The sequence below is a fragment of the Podarcis erhardii genome, assembly GCF_964252035.2.
Source record: "Podarcis erhardii genome assembly, chromosome: 4".
In the NCBI taxonomy this organism is placed as follows: domain Eukaryota; kingdom Metazoa; phylum Chordata; class Lepidosauria; order Squamata; family Lacertidae; genus Podarcis; species Podarcis erhardii.
In genome coordinates, this window is record NC_138508.1 from 100755817 (window position 1) to 100771321 (window position 15505).

The window sequence follows — 15505 nt, forward strand, 5'->3', positions numbered from 1 at the left end:
AAAAAAGGATTGCACCCCACCCCCTTTTCCTGAAAATTTCCATATACAGTGGTACCTTGGTTTGCATACGTCTTGGTTTGCATACGTTTTGGATTACAAACACGTCAAACCCGGAAGTGCGTGTCCCGGTTTGCACCCTTTTTTTTGGATTACAACCCATTTTGGGGGGATTACGAACAAATTTTTTTGGGAGGCCCCACTGGCGATAGCGCGCCTTGGGTTACAACCTGTTTTGGTTTACAAACGGACCTCCGGAATGGATTATGGTTGTAAACCAAGGTACCAGGAAAAACCCAAAGCCTTTTTTCCTCCCAGCTTCAACATTTCCAGAAATTTTACTTCTGTAGGTGAGACATCCATGAGATGAAGCCTTGAAACTATGCCAGATTCTTCTAGTTTTTCGGGACCACTTTCGCAGAGGTTTCCTCAGGTTCTGAATTGAGCAACATCCTGACATTGCCAATGAATTTATCCTAAATCAAAATATTGAGGTGAATTTATGGGAGGGGAGAGTAAAATAAATTCAGATGATCTTAGAGGGGAGTAAAAAAAAAGAACTTCAAGCAGATTAAAGAAATGTCTTGCAAGGGTCCTGAACATCGCAACCAGATTGACTCCAAAGCACTCTGTTTGAACCCAAACTTTATGCAATTTGCAGTTCGCCTCTTATTCATCTTTCCAGCATTCAAGTTGCATAATAAGCTGTTTGACATCTTTTAACAGCTTTATCAAATCTCTAGAAACTGAACATTCTAAAATAGAAGGACCTTGAGAAAGTACAGGCAATTGCTCATGTGCAAATTACATCAAGTCTTGGGTTACATAAACACAAAAGGCACGTATTTGATGCTGCTTTTCATATGTCTAATTTCAAAGGACTTCATTTACTTCTTGTAAAAAACAGAAAGATAAAGCTGCTGTTTATTACCTTCTTTGTACTCTAATACAACGGCCTAGATTTCAAAAGTACATTGAAAATCCAAAGAAATGATTTTTGTATAGCAGTAGCTGCCACAATGGAATGACTAAAAGACAAAAGGTTAACTTTGGCTCTGGGCTAGTTCCTCCCTCCCTTTAGTTTATGTTAAGGTTCTAACTGAAATGTTCATTCCACCCCCCACCCCAGTCTTCATTTCTAGTTTCTGCTTTAGCAATGTAATATCAACACTCTTTGGACTTAGCATCAGTAATGAGAGCAGTAAAAAAAAAAAAAAAAACCTCCATGCATATCTTTTGATTCTAATGACACAGATCCAGCCAGCCACCATTGTGGTGACATCTGCATTAAATATCATTAAACTGGATAAACTGTTTATCTTTTCTTACAGCTTTGCAAACTGCTATCTGGAAGTTCATGGCTAAAGCAGATTTGCATGTAAAATCACAGAGCACCAGTAAGCTAACTTCTGTAACGCTTACAGAGATGGGAGGGGGGGGGAACTGGCCGGATACTGCGAAATCTTGAAGGAGGGGTGAGCAGGCTCAATCAAGATTTATTTATTTTATTATTATTATTTAAAAAAAAGTTTTCCGGGAGTCTGAATAATGGAATACAAATCTATCATTCTTCTCACCACTAAGGAAGTATTTGATGAACCCTTTGCTAAGCATGCTAGAGAAAAGGAACTTAGCTTAGCTGTAATTATCTGAAAGTGTCATTAATCTGTGTCATAGAAACAGTGGGACATATTCCTAGTGGGATAGAAATTTAAATGCTAAATTCCTTCCCAGGATCCTATGTTCTATCCACATGAAAGACTTCAGGTGTGAAATCTGTGTGCTTATGACCATGCGAACACCCATGAAAATGAAAGAAATGATGAGAATTTTTTGTTATTAAAAAATCTATTCTGACTTCCCCTTCTTCATTTCCAATCTATTTTTTGATTTTTTTTATTGATTTATCATAAACAAACAAACAAACAAACAAATTACAGAGATGTAGTTACATATACCCAAGATTTTAAGATGGGTCTATGCAGCCCAAGCATTTTGGTTGTTTTAAGGAGTGAGTCATGGAAGGAGTACTTCCATGACTCTCACTATTTATATAATTTAAAAATTGAAATCAGTCCACACCCAAACTTTCTGATTGGGCTTCACCCTAAGCTGCATGTCTTTGTCTGATCATATGTTCCAATACTCCAGGTTGATGGACTATATGGAATTGACGGAAAGGACTGGCAGAATCCGAAACCAGGGAGAGGAGTTGATGGAAGAAGATTGGAAAACTTAAAGTTTATATATAGAAATATCGCAAAATTAATGAGTGATAGAAAAATGATGGATTGATATTTTATGGACTTAGCAGAAATGTTATAAGGAGTTAAACACATACAAGCATTTTAGTTTTAATGTTAAAATAAGGTTAAAGGGGGGGAAAAGAAAGAAAATTGGTGAAAGGAGGGAAAGTAAAGTTACATTATAATGAGATAAATTACAGAACAAAAATTGGAAAAGATGGAAAGGATTTGCTGAAATAGATAATTGAATTAGAATACAAAAAAGGGAGGTGTGAGGAGGTAAAGGAAATAAGCAAATGAAAAATAAGTTGGGAAGATTAGTTGTGTTGTTTTTTTTCTTTCTCTTGTTGTGATGTGTTTTGTTTTTGTTTGGTGTTATTGTTTTTACTTTTGCTTTTTGTAACCCTTGAAAATTTTAATAAATATATATATATATATATTTAAAGATCATATGTTCCAATCAAGCAATGTTCCATGTAAGCCCTTCTTCCTTCTTAGGAGCTTTTGATGATTTCCGTTATCAGGCTATTACCAATCTGACTTTCTATTTGAGGAGACACAGATGCAGATACTACTAAGTCCATTCTGGCTGCTTCTCTCCCTGCCATCCCTCCTCAACCTTGCAGGGAGGTGGCAACTGATCTCTAAGTTTGACTTCCTTTAGCCTTTGTGTTTGGTGGGAAGGAGGAGAATGGAACAGCTAGGCCTCTTAGCTCCAGCCTGACTAACAACAAAAGGCAAAAGGCAGTCAGAATCTCTTCAGGCTGAGAGGGCGCAGATGCCCTATTCCTATTGCAAGAATAATTCAGGAATTATAGAGAGATAGGGCCATCACAGCTACTTTATCAAGGAGTTTGCAGGGAGTTGTGGACCTAATATAGTCATGCTTGGCGAGTGTTATGGTCCAAGTCCTAGTCAACCGCACTTCAAGCGTCCCTCAGTGCCTCCACAGTTGCTATCACCTGAGCAAGGAGCCTCTCAACTTACTCAAGAGAAGAGGAGGCAGCAGAAGCAGTTCCAGCTCCTGGCTGAATGTGCTTCTCACTGAAATTGGCACCAGGGCAGCACACCCATGCTTTCCCTTGAGAGGGAGGGACGCGGAGACAGCAGCTGCAGAACTCAGTGGCCAGCAGTTGAGGATTCCCCAACATTTTGAGCATGGTGTCTTGGAGCAAATCATTGGTCCTTTGAGCACCCTTGTCTGAGGCCCGAAAAAGGGTTGAGCCCCCTTGAGGTGAATTGACGCATGCCTATATGAAGCAAAGGTTTATTTGGTTCATTTCATACTTAATTTCCTCTGCTCTGAGTCTCTTCTGTTTTCCCTGCTGTTGAGCTGAGTCACTTCCTGGAAGTTGCTGCCTTCCATCTGCCACTGAGTTATTGGTTGCTTTTTCTAAATCTCTCCCACTAGATATCATCTCTTCACAATGCTGTGGCGCTGCATGAAAATTCAGAAATAGAAATGCCAATGACTAATGCCTGGTTCACACATGCAAGTTTATCATTTGATGGCCACAACACCATTTGATTAATATCTGGTTCAATATATGAATTTGTCCGGGTTGTAATTCTCTGCTGTATTATGAGTCAAGCAGTATTTCTCTTAGCAATTCTTCTCCATAGTATGTACTCTGTGCTGATATAAATGCCCAAACTACACTATTTGCTCATGGAGCAGACTTCATTTTTTTCCATCTGGAGTTACCACTTCATTTCCTTCCAACTGAATTTGAGGCAGATACAGAGATTCTTCCTCATTTTAAATGACTGAGAGAAACTTTTGTGGAGATGTTTGATCAAACTAATGAAACTTTGTGGGTGAGGTCCTGCATATCACTGGCCTAAAAATAAATAAAATCAAATCAAGGTGAGTCAGACTGAGCAGAAATGCACCTTGAGGAAATTCAGTGAAAACTGAAGGCTATTAAATAGGCAAAATATCTTAGTAGGGTTTTACATATAATAAATCATGCTAGTGATAAAAGGAGATTGATATATTTTTTTATGACAGGTGTGACTGGTTTCATTATCAACCTCCATGATAGCTGCTTGTTTGTTAGTCTCATTTTTTCCTTCAGTGAGTATTTGCTCAATACATTTGTCGGGGAAAATATTGATTTTTTTTTTTTTAAATGTAGAAACATAAACTGCCCTTACAAAATTTTGACAAAGGAAACTGTAAATTTTTATTTTCTCATTTTGCCTACAGTCAATTAAATTATTAGATTCCTATTATCGATTTGATACTCTTTTGCATGATTGTCATGCGCTGAAGGACTAAAGAACCTTATTTGCTTTTAGTCTTATTGGAAAATAGGTCAGGTGTGCAACCTCTGCCAGCCAGCCATGAACTGTAAGCCATTACCTTGATGAAAATATTCATTTCATTTCCCCTCTCTCACAAGAATGAAAAAGAAAGGAATATATCAACTGAACAGCAGAGCTGTGCATATATACTCAGGTGAATAGGTTCAAAGTCATGTGTCATAGAGTCAAACTGCATAACTTGACAGCTATGGAAAGGAGCTAATTAATCACCGGCAGCATCTGTTAAGACAAAATAGACTCTCCTTTTTTAGCTTCTTTGGCAGGTGACTTTACTTCCTGTAGTCCTTTGTAGCATGTATGGCATAATGAAAAGTCTTTCCAAGACTCCAGAGAACAAAAAAGGGGTCCATTTTGACGGATTCAAAATGTGAAGGCTAAGACACAGATCTGGAAGATTTTGGCTGGGAGACATGTGTTGAAAAAACAGCAGAGGCACAATTTCCCAGGTAGAAACAAGGTAAGTTAATTTTTTTCAGCTTTGGTTCTCCTTGTGTAAAATGGAAATAAAGAGTAATTGAGAACTTATTTGTAAGGATGAAATGTTTTTTGGACCCATGTATGTACTATTCCTGGGACACGGGTGGCGCTGTGGGTTAAACCACAGAGCCTAGGACTTGCCGATTGGAAGGTCGATGGTTCGAATCCCCGCGATGGGATGAGCTCCCGTTGTTCGTTCCCTACTCCTGCCAACCTAGCAGTTCGAAAGCATGTCAAAGTGCAAGTAGATAAATACTTCCAGCGGGAAGGTAAACGGCGTTTCCGTGCACTGCTCTGGTTCATCAGAAGTGGCTTAGTCATGCTGGCCAGATGATCCGGAAGCTGTACGCCGGCTCAAAGATGAGCGCCGCAACCCCAGAGTCGGTCACGACTGGACCTAATGGTCAGGGGTCCCTTTACCCTTTACCTTTATGTACTATTCACTACAGATGGACAAATTTTTCCAATAAAAAAACTTCCTCATAAAATAATCATCAACGTTGTAGTGCACATTTCCACAATATACACATTTATGTATATATACACTTTTGCCTAATATCCACATTTTTGCAAGCAATGTCCCCTAACATGATGCAATTTTGTATGTGTTATATACACACGGGCACACACACACACACACTGTACACAACTGTATCACAAAAGCTAAAGAATTGAAAAATTCACTTTGATTCGCTTACCTTTCCAGGAACTGTGGAACCCAAATTTTCCCCACTCCTACTATGTGTTTGTTGCTGTTGTATTTGCTTGTCGTACCCATTTACATTTTGATCTCTAATCGTATTTTGAGAAATTTTAATCTGAAGAATTCACAATGTTTGCAGTCTGGATTTTGGACCATGATATCAGATTTAAACATAAAATTGTCTGCTTTTTAAAACTAGCCATTGATTTAATGAATTCGTAAAATTATCGCAAAATGTACGAAACGCTAAATTGCTATCCAACATCAGCTGTTAGATTTTTGGGTTAGGGTAATGATTTAGAGTTCATGTGACATTTAAATGAAGGAAACATTTCTAAAATTGGCAAACCCCCTTAAGCATGCATCTATAAAAGGAAAGAAGTAAAGCATCATTAAGAACCAGTTCACAAAAAAGTGTGAAATGAGGCCAAATTGTGGCCATCATAGAAGGGGGAAATGGCTGCTTCACCATCTTAACCTGGCCAATGCCATTTATCAACTCACAGCTTTCAGCACTTTTCAATATGATGCTACAAGCATGGATTGACTTGTGAATTGTTGTTTCTCATGGAAGCCATTTCTCCAACCACTTTCCAGGAGCACAATTCAAAGCACACATACACAATCCACCTTCAGATTTTCAATTTGCTTCTGTTAATAAGTCCTAATCAATGGAACTTCACGTTTCAGGTCATTAAAAGCTTCTGCTACATAAGAATGTTTCTTCTTTGTGTGTATGCCAGTAAGCAGATAATCGATGCTGAAGGACTGGCCGATCCCTCCACCCAGTCAAATGGACGTAAGTTGCCATTCCATGCTTGATAACATCCATTAGAAAAGTTGTCAGCATCGGCAAACTTAAGAGAGACCTTCCTTAATCACCCTTGGGGGATCATTTATTTCCCACATATCAAGGAACCTTCACAAGGTGGTTGAAAAGGGCATTGTTAAAATGTCCTCACCATAATTAACTGTGATGTGAGTGTTAATTGAGTATATGAGTATAATTTCATGGTCTGTACCCTTTGTAACCCTCCAATACTTTGTGTACATTAATTGTAGGGCACTATGGATTTACCTATGAATTATAGTATGTGATAATTAATTTATCCTTGTTGAATCCAGGGTTCTTAATTCAAAGTTTATGATGTTTGTTTCCCACTTAAATTAAGATGGACCACTATCACGTTCCAGTAGAGAACTCTTCTGGTACTATTTAGAGAGGAAGAAAACTCTAAAAAGATACAGATTTGAAACATATAATCCAAAGGCACATGATTAATGTACATAATTTATACATGCAGTATGACTAACCTTGGGCCTTGGTCACTTGCTATATAGGAGTAACCTGGGGTGATGCCCATCTCAGCAAGCAAGAATGGATCTGAACAACAGGTTCAGTGCAGGAACAGAAGACTGGAAGAACTCTGGCTGCTTTGTTTCCTACTTCAACCACAGATGGAAAGGTCCCAAGTTTGAGACAGCAATTCTACTTATATTTTGTGATGTGTGACTTGCATGTGGGGATGTGAGCAGGATCTACATGTTAATTGTGCCTGGGTGAACAAAATCAAGCCTACCTGTCAGGGATAAATAATAGAAAAATCTTGAAGATGGAAGGAACCAGAAGGAGATCTACTTAGCTATGTTATACAAAGTCAACATCACCTCCGCTATGCACATACTTCTTAAAGGTGAACCAGTGTCACAAAGACAACTTTGTTTGTTAAAAGAGCAGAGCAGGAGAGGGCACAACTGTACCATGCTAGAGAAATCAGTGTTGCACTGCTTATGACTGCTTTCCAAAGCAGCACAAAGAGCATCTCTCTGGGACTAATAGAACTTTTGCAGGAGGCAGGCATGTGAATTAGCAGCTTTATCTACCTGCCATCACACACATAACTCTTTCATAAGATCTATATTGACACACACACCTAACAAATATCTTAAATTAAAAAAAAATCATTTGGGATTTTAGATAGCATTTCCCTTGGTTTGTGCCAGGTAGCTGGTATTTTATGGAACAAAAGTTACCTATCCAAACTCTACTTTAATTTTACAAATATTTATTACTGTTTACTACATTTTTTAAAAGATATCTCACCATTTTTCATCTTGGTGCTCATAGAAGCTTCAGCCATTTGACCTTGTCCAGTGAAGGGATTTTAAGAGCAGTTTCAGTGTAATGAGCAAGCACTGTGACTCAGAAATGAGAGGTTGAAATCCTGTGCTAGAGACAAGCTATCTCCCTATTGGTTTGTTTGGATTTGACCATTTGCAGTAATGGAAAGTGTGTCATTCAGAGTCTTCAACACCTGATTCTCCTATTTCAGACTTGTATAATTTGTGACCCACCAACCACAAAATTTGTCCAACAAGAGCTTTTGCTGCCTTCCTAGGAGTGAGATATAGTGAGATTTTGGTTGTGAGAAGCGTTCAGGACCCTGGAATGCCACACAATATGGTTGATGGGCCGAGTTCAACTTTGAGAGCTCTAAGTTGCACAGACCTGAGCTAGTCAGAAGACATAATTTGATGAAAATGAAAATAAAGATTGAAGAAAATTAAGTATTGCTGTGAATTCGACTAGCCTGGTCACAATGGAAAATGGTGATCAGAGTGTTGACAAAAGATTGCTAATGGCTACTGATAGTTCTCCAAATGGGCAATATACCTGCATGTGTGGGGTTTGAGAAAAAGACTGTGTTTGCATGTGTGTGTGTGTGTGTGTGTGTGTGTGTGTGTGTGAGAGAGAGAGAGAGAGAGAGAGAGAGAGAGAGAGAGGGGCATAGATACAGAGGGCTGTAGGATTGGCATTTGAACTGACACAGAGAGAGTTCTAGTTGGAGCTGGCTAGAAATTGCCATGAAAAATTGTGTAGTGTGCTGCTATTTTGGGATTTGCTGCCTGCTGTCGGAGTGCATCTTTGCTTCCAACATGCTCTGCTTGTATATTTGTAAATAAGCAACTACTCTAAAAATGATACCCATCTTCTCCAGAAGGCTTTCTCATCCAAAGGAAACTTCTAAACCTTGTAATGTTGCCCCAGAACCCCCTACCACTTAGGGAAGTGGGGAGCATGTAACGGCATCAAAACAAAAAGCATGAAATGGATCACTTGCAGGACTGATTTGACATTCAGTGTCACTATCTACTACCTCTTTTGCCCTCACGTGAATGTTCTAAAAAGAAACAGGTAATTTATTTAAGCTGTTAATGTGGTGCTTTTATTTAATCTCAAAGCATATTTACAAATGCTCATTTTCATTTCGGTACCATGATGTCATTTAATGCCCAATAAAATGTGCAAATAGCTTATAAAAGAAATGCACTCTCAGCTTATCAATTAACTACTATCCTAAGGAAAGGAACAAATCTTTGAGGCAAATCACTCAGCAAAGATGCTAGAAAAGTTGATAAGACAGAGTCATACTATGCACTACCCAGAAGTCTCAAATGTAATATTTGTTTTTTTAAAAATAATATTTATTCAAATTTTAAAGGTTACAAAAGGAAAAAAGAAAAATAAATAAATAAATAAAAATAATACAATCAATTTAAAAAAGTAGAAAAAATACATCAAACCTTTACATAGCCTTCTTCCCTTTACTTATTTCCTTGACCTCCTCACACCTCCCATTTTTGTATTCTAATTCAAATTATTATTTCAGCAAATCCTTCCAACCTTATTTTTATCTTAATAATTTATCTTAATATGCTATAATTTTACATTCTCTCTTACACCAATTCATTTTTACTTAAACCTTTATGTCATTACTGCCAAAACCACATAATTTTCTTTTTCCAACATCTTTCTATCCACCTTTATTTTATCCAGTCTTAGCTCTCATCCAAACCTATATATCTATACTTATTCTTAAAACGTTTCCCTAAGGTCAAAAAATATTCCATTCCACCAATTTCTCATCTCTCATTAAGAAAACAAACAAAAAAACCAAAACAAATTATACTATATACACTTTGCATTCCCAGTTTCCTTCCACCAGATCCCCTCCCCAGTTTTGGTCCCCAACAAAAGTCCATCAGTCTCGTAAAGCCCTCAACCCGGAGATCTTAAATCCGAGGCTCTTAAGTCTCTTTCATATCCCCTCTGCCGGTCTTTTTGATATTCTTTGGTATTGAAAACCAGATCTCGGGGAAGCTCCAGCCCAACGGTAATCATATTCCTTCCTGCCGAACTTCCATGGTTAAAAATAGGGCCTATAAGATATTCCAAAATTTGTTTCTCGCTCCTTTCAAACCCAAAGGCCCCCAAAACTCCAACCTCCACCTGGCTCAGATTTGTAATCCAAAGGTCATCCGATCTCCACATAAGGTGATCTTTCCATCTTTCATTTTCCAAACCAGGCCAGGCTTCCATCTCCAAAGATTCTCAAATGTAATATTTGAACTGTCTATGTGCACACATGAAACAGCTTTATACGTGCAGGTCCCGCTATTGGAACATTCATTATCTGACATCTGTTATCTGAACACAAAGAATTATACCCAAACCTCATGACACAAATGACTGATTCAGATATCCAAACAGCCAGAGTTTGTCTGCTCCCTTATTTACAGGTAGGTAGCTGTGTTGGTCTGCCATAGTTGAAACAAAAAAAATTAAAATCCTTCCAGTAGCACCTTAGAGACCAACTAAGTTTGCATGCACACAAAACCTCATACCAGTAACAAACCAAGTTGGTCTCTAAGGTGCTACTGGAAGGATTTTTATTTTTATTTTGCTCCCTTATTTGTTTGTGTTTTGCTGGTTGGCCATAGCTATTTTGGGCAGAAGCCATGGAGGGAGGTTCCTGAGCTGCCCGGATGACAAGGCCCTTCCCCTTTGCCTCACTGATGTGGTCCTTTAAATACGTATACACACCCTAGACAGAAGGGTGCATTGCAGTGGCATCCATCTGTCTCAAGAGACACTCCGGAGGTGAAGTCATATCACTGCATTAGCAGCCCCAAAGTGACCTCCCTGGGGCACAAGCCTGGCCAGTGTGTCTGGAGGTCCTGGGCTACCCAGAGGACTAGACCCGCTTCACTGATGTGGTCCAAAGGAAATCAGAGCAATATGTTTGGCCCAGCTTTGCTGCAGGAGTTGCCAGAAGAAGGCATACAAGACACCATCCAATCATCTTAGGGATTCCAGATTTGTGTAGGGTTTACTCTTTAGCCCATTCTTCTCTGAAGATGTCCTGCAAGGCAGCTTAAATGGCCTTGAAAAGATCTCTAGACATAGAGATGGAGGAAAACACCGAGACACAAGTTCCAAAGCCACCTGGCTGGCCACTGGTCACTGGTAGAAACCAAGGCTGGTCCAAGACATCTTGAATCCAGAGGAGGAGGAGCAAATTGTATTTCCCTGCCTCCAAAATCTTTTTTTTTTTATATATAAATATTTATTAAAGTTTTTGAATACAATACATAAATAATAAACAACATTACTTATATCATAACATAGTTTCATCACTTCTTTGGACTCCCTCACGTCTCCCGCTCCCACTTACATCGTTATAAATTTTTTTCAAGCAAATTATCATCTTGTTTAGAACCTTATATCCGCTCATTTAAATAAAATCTAGCAATTCTCCAAAAAATTTATATTTTCCTTAATCTCACTTATCGTCAAATTCAAATCTAATTCAGTGGTGGACAGTTATTTATGATCTAGCATCCTTCTTAACATTCAACCAAATTACAATATTTTTGTAGATAAATCTTAAATTTCTTCCAGTCTCCCTGCCTCCAAAATCAAAGCACATAAGTATCTAAGGCTAGTGGTTGTGAGACCTGAGACAGAAAATCTCGCAAGCACCTCTCCACTTTCCTGGCTATAAAAATACAATCCTGGTAAATTAAATAACTAAGAATTTGTTGCACTTTCGTGACACCCAAAGGCAGCTGTCTCATGCTGCCTAATGGAAGGGCCAGCCCCTGCAAAACAGAATGTGAGCTAGATGACGCCACGTCTGAACCAGCAAGCAGCCGTTTATGTCTTGAAAATGCATTTTCCTAGCGCTTTTCTTGCACACCGTAATTTTGATTTATGCATTTTTGTGGGACTGTGAGTGTATTGTCTTTTGCCTATTGAAGATCTTTCAGCAAGCCTTTTAAGTGGAGACCTTTATTCCAGTTGGCATCTCTACAGGATGTGAATTGTTTTCGAATATGAAATGGGTTTTTTTCTTTTTTTTCTTTTCATATATGGAATTGTTATTAATTGCTTGTATAAATGGAACCCCTTTTCATTGTTTTATTGTTGATTGTTGCTACTGTGGAATTGCTTTGATATATTTTATGGATGCAATTCCTAAATGGAATGAAATAAATATTTAGTTGGAGCTTTTCTAGTCTCAAAACTTAGTTCTAAACATGTTTATGCTATTATAGAAACCTCTTGGAGATAAATAAAACCTAGATAAGAACCAAGTATGCCTAAAACTGCAGCCTTAAGCCCTCTTCAGGTGCTCAGAATCCCCATAGAAGACAGACACTTCTAAACGCATTCTGCTCCTCTAGTTGTTGCTTCAGTGCCCAATTGCATAGTAAGTTATACAATTAACTATCTAGTTTCGGTGGTGATTAATTTCTTTCTCTCATCTGAATTCCTTTCCTAGGCTTGTTTCTGCCTAATTTCCTCATGCATTTGATCTTCAGATACAACGCAGGATCATGTAATCCTGGTATTAGCTAATGATGTTTTAGGGCAGTGGGTTGGATTAAATTATTATTGCACATGACCACAGTCTCCAAACGGTGCTAGATTCCAGGGCTTTCAGGCAGTTACTTAGGGTTCGTGTTTCCTTTGGGAGTGAGGCACAGCGGAGATTGTGCTGTCTTTATGATATATGATTCATTTACACATACGTATATACAACGTGAGCCTGCGATGGAGGGTCTTGTTTCTCCCATAGCCACAGCCTTGGATTCAAACAGAAATCAATCATTGCTCTGCCTCTTGCTCCCCAGATTACTGCTTTGCTTCTAGTGCACATCACTGCAACTCAACTCCAAACGCTGCCTTTGTTCTCCTAAGTAACCGCAACCTCAGCCATTTGCTATCTCACGCAGGGCCCCTTTCCTTTCCTTCCCATAATGGCCTATCACCCAGGCTATCACCTCAACACAGAAAGCTAACCTGGCCTATATTTTAACACTTGCGGTATCCTGGTGTTAGATCTCACATACCGCCTACTCCGCCCCCCCCCCCCAATAATAACATTATATTTTGCAGTCACTTTCCACTGCTATGACTGTATCACCTGAAATCTTTTGCTTCCAGGAAATTGCCCATGGGATTTCTGTGCAAGCATCAATGATGCAGTTTGCTTTATACATTTTCAAAACAAAACAAAACAAAACCAAAAGCTAAAATAAATGTTTTAAAAAGACCCAACAATGTAAGGAGCATGAAGGAGAAGGGGGGATTTGATCTTCAGACAGATCTTTCCACCCTGAGCTACAAACCTTCATGTTAGGAATTGCATCTATTGTATTCCATGATTCTCCAAGGACTATTTATATTTTCTGAGGTTGTATAAAACCTCTGACAGCGATAGCTGAACGCAGACAACCAATTACCAGCTTGCCACACTGTGCATGCAACTATTCAGTAAATTCTTTGTTGGGTTCAATACAAGTGACTATTCTGTCAGACATTTGCACCTGAAGTGTGGTGCAGTTCTTCATGTTGTTTGTCAAGATGTTGCAAATGACTGCCTCGTGGTACTTTGGCCATCTTTAGGGGCTCCCTGTTCTGCCAAATGGTTACATGCAAAGTATGACAATGTGCATTTAAATGTCATGTAGATTAAAGCAAGTGTACCCTGGTGTGTTCCCTCTGTCAGTGGACACCTGGTCATGGTGGCAGTGCTGGGCAGCTGAGTCTCCGCACTCTTTAAATTTACCACATTTCCTCAGCGTGACGCTAGTTCAAGGGCACTGGGGGAAATAAAAATGGGAGCTAGCTCCAGCTGCCTGGTTGCACTCAAATGAAAGGAACAGTTGTGAAATTGACACATACTGAAAAGAGACCGCTCAGTCAATTCCCACTTCAAGCATTGAGAAGAATGCATGAGGGCACAGGCAGGGTTGGGGATGTGGCTGTGCGCATGCTGGGTCTGCCTCCCATTTGTGCCACCCTGCCCTTCCTCTCCCATTTGCACATTGATCACAAAGATCTGCAGGGAGATTCAGCTGGCATGCTCCCTCTGATCAGGAGTCTGACCGCAGGGGATTCTAACCCTGTTCAACTCAATGCAGTTACCATGAGCCTTCAAAACTTCGTGTGGTATAGGAGAAGGAGGCACACAGAGGAATGTTGTATTTGGTGTGTCCACATGCCCCCTGCCAAGGTTCAAGTGAGCTAATCTTAAGAAGCTTAAGTTTGACAGTTTGTCAACAGGGGCAAGCCCAAAGTATAGGTGTGGGTGCAGTTATCAGGGTGTTGTTCCTGACACCCATGAGAAAAGGTCTTTCCTCTTTTCATTTTGACCTGGGAGAGGATTTATTTGCTAGATAAAGATTTCAAGACAGGATAAAGTGACTTCTCGGAAAGCTTCTCCTGAAAGATAACTGAATGTATTCAGTTCAGTGAAGCTATTCCAGCAACTTAACTCTTCTGCTTTGCCAACATAAGCCTACCTAGGCTATTGTGATCTTTTACAATCTGGAGGCTAACTGACCGAAACAGAAGTCTGAATTTACTGCACCTTGCAAAAGTGTAAAAGTCTTTTTCATGCCTGTCTCAATTCGTTACCCTTCAGCTGAATGAATAATCGTTTTAATAATATCATCAGCATATTGGTACATGCAGCTCAGTATTCCCTTCTGTGCAGCCATAAGGTTACTAGGAACAGATTGTATTGTTATCCTTTACTTGTCATTCCGTTTGACTACACATCTATAATGCATCTTCTAACACATTAGCAAGTGCTTCTCTTAATGTATTGTTTGCATAGTCGTCAACCCTTTCTTGGGTCATGGATGTATAAGACAGAGGTCCAGATGCTGGTAGTCTACATGCACAATTGCCGGTGGCTGCACATGGGCTTACCGGGTTTGTGCAAAGGCTGAAAGATGCATGTGTGGCTTCTGTTTTTTTCTAGGAGTACCCACAGGCAGTATCGGGACTAGATTTGAATTTGTTGCATAAATATTCTTCAGAAAAGAAAAGGCAAGCAAGTCAGAAGATTGTGTGGTCAAGAACTTTGCGTAACTCAAAGACAGTAGCATAATAAGATCTAGGGTTGCCTGTTTTAAGGCCTATACCAGGTTTATTACAACTTAATCCCATAATATTTCATAAAAGTTATACATTGCTTGACTGTAAAAAACTTCAGAGTCCTAACTGCTACTGCGCCAAGCAAAATGCAGCACACAAGCCTTATATGGAAGCCAAAAGGGGTGGAATCTACACACATATTAAAACCATGCTGGAAATGCCTTTTTTAAAGCATTTTTAAAAATACATTGACTTTTCCATAAGGCTCACCATCGCCACCTAGTGTCCCATTGTATATTGCACTTAAAACACACTTAAAACGTTTTATAGCTCAGTCCAGGGACAAGATAAACCTCTTGGTTTTACTGCTGCCTGAGACTGCATAGATGGGTTTGCAGGGCTCAAGCACCTAGCAGGCCACAATACATGGCTGTTGGTCTGTGTTTGGCTTAGCGGCCTGCAAATTGTACATGCTTCAACTAATTGCAGATAATTGAAAATGTGCAAGTAAATGTATCATCA

General features: G+C 39.3%; 1 protein-coding gene across 1 annotated transcript in view; it reads right to left on the bottom strand.

Annotated features, from left to right (window-relative positions):
• Nucleotides 1–3285: 3285 nt before the first annotated feature.
• Nucleotides 3286–15505, bottom strand: part of LOC309339851 (uncharacterized protein) — a 160648-nt gene continuing 148428 nt past the window's right edge. The window contains exon 5 of the mRNA XM_081858371.1: nucleotides 3286–3681. Within this exon, the coding sequence (XP_081714497.1) occupies nucleotides 3666–3681 (16 nt within the window). The 3' untranslated portion in view covers nucleotides 3286–3665. The remainder of the gene's footprint in view (nucleotides 3682–15505) is intronic.